Source organism: Macrobrachium nipponense, chromosome 46, assembly GCF_015104395.2.
Source record: "Macrobrachium nipponense isolate FS-2020 chromosome 46, ASM1510439v2, whole genome shotgun sequence".
Classification (NCBI taxonomy): domain Eukaryota; kingdom Metazoa; phylum Arthropoda; class Malacostraca; order Decapoda; family Palaemonidae; genus Macrobrachium; species Macrobrachium nipponense.
This window is the reverse complement of record NC_061106.1, coordinates 47,569,258-47,573,859: the sequence shown is the minus strand read 5'-3', so window position 1 is coordinate 47,573,859 and position 4,602 is coordinate 47,569,258. Positions and strand designations below refer to the sequence as shown.

The following is a 4,602-nucleotide window of genomic DNA, read 5'->3' as shown; positions in this document are numbered from 1 at the left end:
CTTAGCCCTCTACACACTAAATATTCTCTGTTCAAGTGGAGAAGAATGTACGCTTATCAATCAACCAGATTCCTTGCCATTATGAATATCGTGAGGATAAAGAATTATTTATTTATACGTGATATACCGTAGAACTCTTCTAATCTACGACTATGAAACTACACTACATATTCAGAACAACGTGAAATTAGATTATTATAACCCGGAAGTCTTTTTTACGCTTCATTTAGACTAGGCATTATTAATATTATTGTTATTATTATTATTATTGCAAAAGATCAATCCTATTCATATGGAACAAGCCCACCATCACAGGAGCCACTGACTCGAAATTCAAGCTTCCAGAGAATACGGTGTTTCATTTGACAGAATTAGCAAAAAGGTGATGGAAAGTACATAAAGAGATCAATTACTAGGAAAGAGAGATAAAGAATTGAACAAACCTATAAATGAATACAAGGAGAATTGTTGGAATGGAGTCCTACTGCCTTAAAAAGTAAAAAAAAATAAAGAGAGAGGAGGACGAGGAAGAAGAAGAAGAAAGGAAAAATAAAAGTTCTCTCTACAGCTTACCATTAGGTGTCATGAAAGAGCTTCCTTGCACGTGAATGAGTATTGAGAAGTGGTGTAGGTAGAGCCATAGGTGTTCATGGAGAGGATAGAGGTGCCATTCTCCTTCTCCGGCATTCTTCTTCTCACCGGTTTGGAGGAGGAGCCGCACGAGAGGGCCAGTCTCAACTCTTTGCTCATCTCCGCCCAAACGGAGGCCTGAGAATTATATAGATGCCGAGACTCAGTTTTCAAGCTAAGACTATGTATGTACGTTCTTCTGAATTCCGTGGAGTCTTTTAACTTCGGTGAGGGAAGAATACCTCCTTTTGTGCTCTAGGTAAAGGTCACTTGGGGTTTTAAGAGGTTCTAGCTACGAGTTATGGAATTATAGTTTCTGGTTCATGAACTTCAGATTCAATTCTGATTTGCTGAGTGAGTGAGTGGACGCTAGCTACAATGTTTTTGTTGATTTCATTTGGACAACAGTGATAAAATTCGATTCCCAAGACGTCAGCGCATTTTGTATATCAGCTTCCTTCCTTATATTGATACCTTGTTATGACGTAATTCAATTTCAGTCACGTTAATTAATCTTAAGTCTTCCTTAGAACTAACAAGAGAAGAAGCGTTGTTTGATTATCGCGACGAATACAAACAGATATAAAAACGAAAGTAAAGTAATGAGATGCCATTCTATACATCACCACTTCATAGCATGTCACCGAAGGGAACATTTGACAAATATTTCATGTTTTGCAAGTAACACTGCGCTTTATTTTGACAAACTAATATGAGTCCTTATATGCTTCTTTGTCCATTGTTAAAAGATTATCGAATTACATCTGAGTTGGGTTTTAAACGATACAAGTAAGAGAAAAAATTCAAAGCACTGTGTCATAAGATTAGTGATGTGTGTAATGTCACTATTGATAATGTAACAATTTGAAACTCGTATCATATGCATCATTATTACACTTATGAAAGAATCTGGATTTTGCACAAGAAAAGGTTTTACAGCGGCACTTCTGAATTTTGCATGAGACAAGGCTTTACTGAGGCAATATTTATCAACAAAAGTTTTGGTGGAAAAAAAAATGTTTACAGACTTAATTCAGGTAATTGTACCCGAAATCGCCCTCTCTCATATCTACCAAGTGGACAGACAAATACAGACAGACAGCAAATCCGTAAACCAAGCGATTTATCACAAATGAGGAAAATATCTTTCTGCAAAGCAATAGAGAGAGAGAGAGAAAAAAAATTAAAATCTTCACTCACTTCGAAAAACACAATAACACACATAATGAACGTTACTAAATCAAATCGCCAGTAAATTAGAAATAAAGATAAAAAAAAAATGTCGGCATAAAACTCACGTGTTCCTCAATAGCGAGTTTCCTTGACTTCCAGACGAATTCGCAGACGGCGGCCACGGAGGCCAGGCCCATCCCGGCCAGCAGGACCACAAAGACACCGCCGACGTTGCTCAGCCCGAGTTCGTTGGCCTTGGACGAGCTCTTGCTCTCGTCCGCCTGCAATGGGGCAGTCCAAGAAAAGAAGTTAGGTGGAATCCGATGCTTGGGAAAGAGAGGAGATTCTTTTTTGCGCGGTAGGGTTGGGATGCGGGGTGGTGTTCCGGGTGACCATATTTATGTGGGGACGTTTTTTTTTTTTTTTTATTGTGGGTGTCAGGGGCTGTGGGGTGCGGAGTTGGTGTTCTGGGTGACCATTTCTTTTGTGGGGATACGTTAGGGACCATTTTTCTTTTGTGTTTTAGTAAATGTTTTGTGAATGTTAGTGAATGTCTGGTGTGTACGTATTTAGTAAATGTTTCGTGAGTGTTTAGTTAATGTTAGTTAATTGAAAGACCTGGAGACAGTACTTAAATTTTATGACGCCACTTTGTAGCTTTATCGCGCGGAACGGTTATTCTTGTAGCCACTTTCAAAATTCTGATTTACTGGCCTATCATTACCCTTTATGAGTATCGGACAAAGCCCCCAATTATGGAAAGGATTCTTTTGTGTGAGTGTGTTAGTGACCATTTTTTTGGGGGGGTGGGTGTTGGGACTTTTTTTTTTTATCGTGGGTGTGTCAGGTTGGAGGTATATTGGGTATATGGGGTTTGAGTAGGAATTACAAATCTATTGGTATAAGCTGCACGTTACTGAAATGTGTGTGTGTGTGTGAGAGAGAGAGAGAGAGAGAGAGAGAGAGAGAGAGAGAGAGAGAGAGAGAGAGAGAGAGAGAGAGAGTTTCATGCAGCATTATATGCTATACACAAAAGTTGATTGGCATTTTTTTATATTGTTTTTCCTCCATTTCAAAATTCAGTATATTTGATATCATGGGACTGTCTGCTTTTCTCCCTTTCTGTTTCAATGACAAAAAGCTACATATGAAGAGATAGATTTATCAATCTATAAAACAAGCGAATGGATGCATATTTAGATAACCAAAAAATAGATAAACCAATGAGTGAACTTATTTATTTAATTACTTATTTGATTATAAATAGAGATGAATAATAGATAATAAATGAATAAATAAATAAAAACATAACTACATGAATATATAAATAACAAATCATTTAATCATTGATTGAATCAATAGCTAAATAAATAAATGATTCTGGGATGGCGAGCATTAAGGGATAGAGATAAATGAATAGATAAACAAAACAAATTAAATAAAAAATATATAAATAACCAATCATCTAATTATTGATCGAATCAACAGCTAAATAAATTAATGATTCTGGGGCGGCAAATATCAAAGGAACTTTCTCTGACTCACTTCACAAGTACCGCCTCCTCTCTTCTCCTTCCACCAGCGCCGCTTCAGAGCGTGAAGTCTCCCCATCTCTTGCAACTTCAAGACTGCAGAGTTGATCAGCGTTCGGTAAGGCGAGCCTGGACAAGAGGAGAAAGTAAGGTGAAGCTGGCTAATCCACTATCTCACTGTCTTCTTTTCTCTGTAACCCAGAGCTTCGAAAGCGCGCATTTTAGCTAACCGTACGTCAGTCTTCCAGAAACGATAAAGCGGTGAGATATACTTGAACAACTCATACTAGCATAACATTCATATCAGCACTAATACCATACTATACAAATAAAAATAATAAACTTATACCATAATATACAAATCAGTCCTAGCAGCTTAATGAGCAAATAGGTATTAAACCATAATATGCAAATCACTAGTTTTACCGTAATATACAATCCAGTACTAATACCATATTGAACAACTCAATACTAATGCCATTATATACATATAGTACTAATATTTTAATATGCAAATCTGTACTAATAACATAATATACAAATTAGTGCTAATACCACGACAAACAAATCTATACCAATTCCATGATGTACACATAATACTAATATCATGATATACAAATGAGCAATAAGACCATGGCGTCTGATTGAGTACCGATACTATAAAAGAGCTAAGCCTGAAACTAAAAAAAAAAAAAAAAAAAAAAAAAAAAAAAAAAAGTCATACCTGGTGGGAGAGCAATGCCGTAACTCTTGGAATCCAGGGGCCCCCCGACCTGGGTGAGGTCACAGTATCTTTCGGTGATGTACTCGATACTTGAAGATTCCATCATGTAGGCGTATTGGCCATCTCCCTTCTGCACCCTCTTCACGCCCTCCTCGTTTGACTTGGTGTAGACGGAAGGGTTCTGGGACTCCATGAAACTGAACATTCTCTGGTATGTCGGCATTTTGGACGTTCTGGAATAAAGAGATATAAAGAAATGTGTTTTCATGATCGTATTTTAGTGCGAAATCGAGTTGCGGGTAGATTGGTGAGTCTGGAACGCTCGCTGCAGACAATTTAAAGTTGCGAGGTGTTTATTGCAAAGCCCTGAAAAGTAAGTGAAGAAGTTTGATTGGAAATGATTTTTCCTTTGGGCTTCTCGTCTTTAAGGGTCGACATTTACCCGAAGAAAATAATATATCACGTGGAAGGAAGGAAATCTCTTCTGACGCCAAACTTTTATAGTCATGACCGGAAACAAACGGTATATATAAGTTTTGGTAT

At 37.4% G+C, this 4,602-nt stretch overlaps 1 protein-coding gene across 1 annotated transcript in view; it reads right to left on the bottom strand.

Annotated features, from left to right (window-relative positions):
- Nucleotides 1-569: 569 nt before the first annotated feature.
- The window catches only part of LOC135215010 (glutamate receptor ionotropic, kainate 2-like), a 112,102-nt gene continuing 108,069 nt past the window's right edge, over nt 570-4,602 (bottom strand). Inside the window, 4 exon segments of the mRNA XM_064249550.1 lie at nt 570-768; nt 1,929-2,084; nt 3,349-3,464; nt 4,060-4,292. Coding sequence (XP_064105620.1) covers nt 583-768; nt 1,929-2,084; nt 3,349-3,464; nt 4,060-4,292 — 691 coding nt within the window. The 3' untranslated portion in view covers nt 570-582.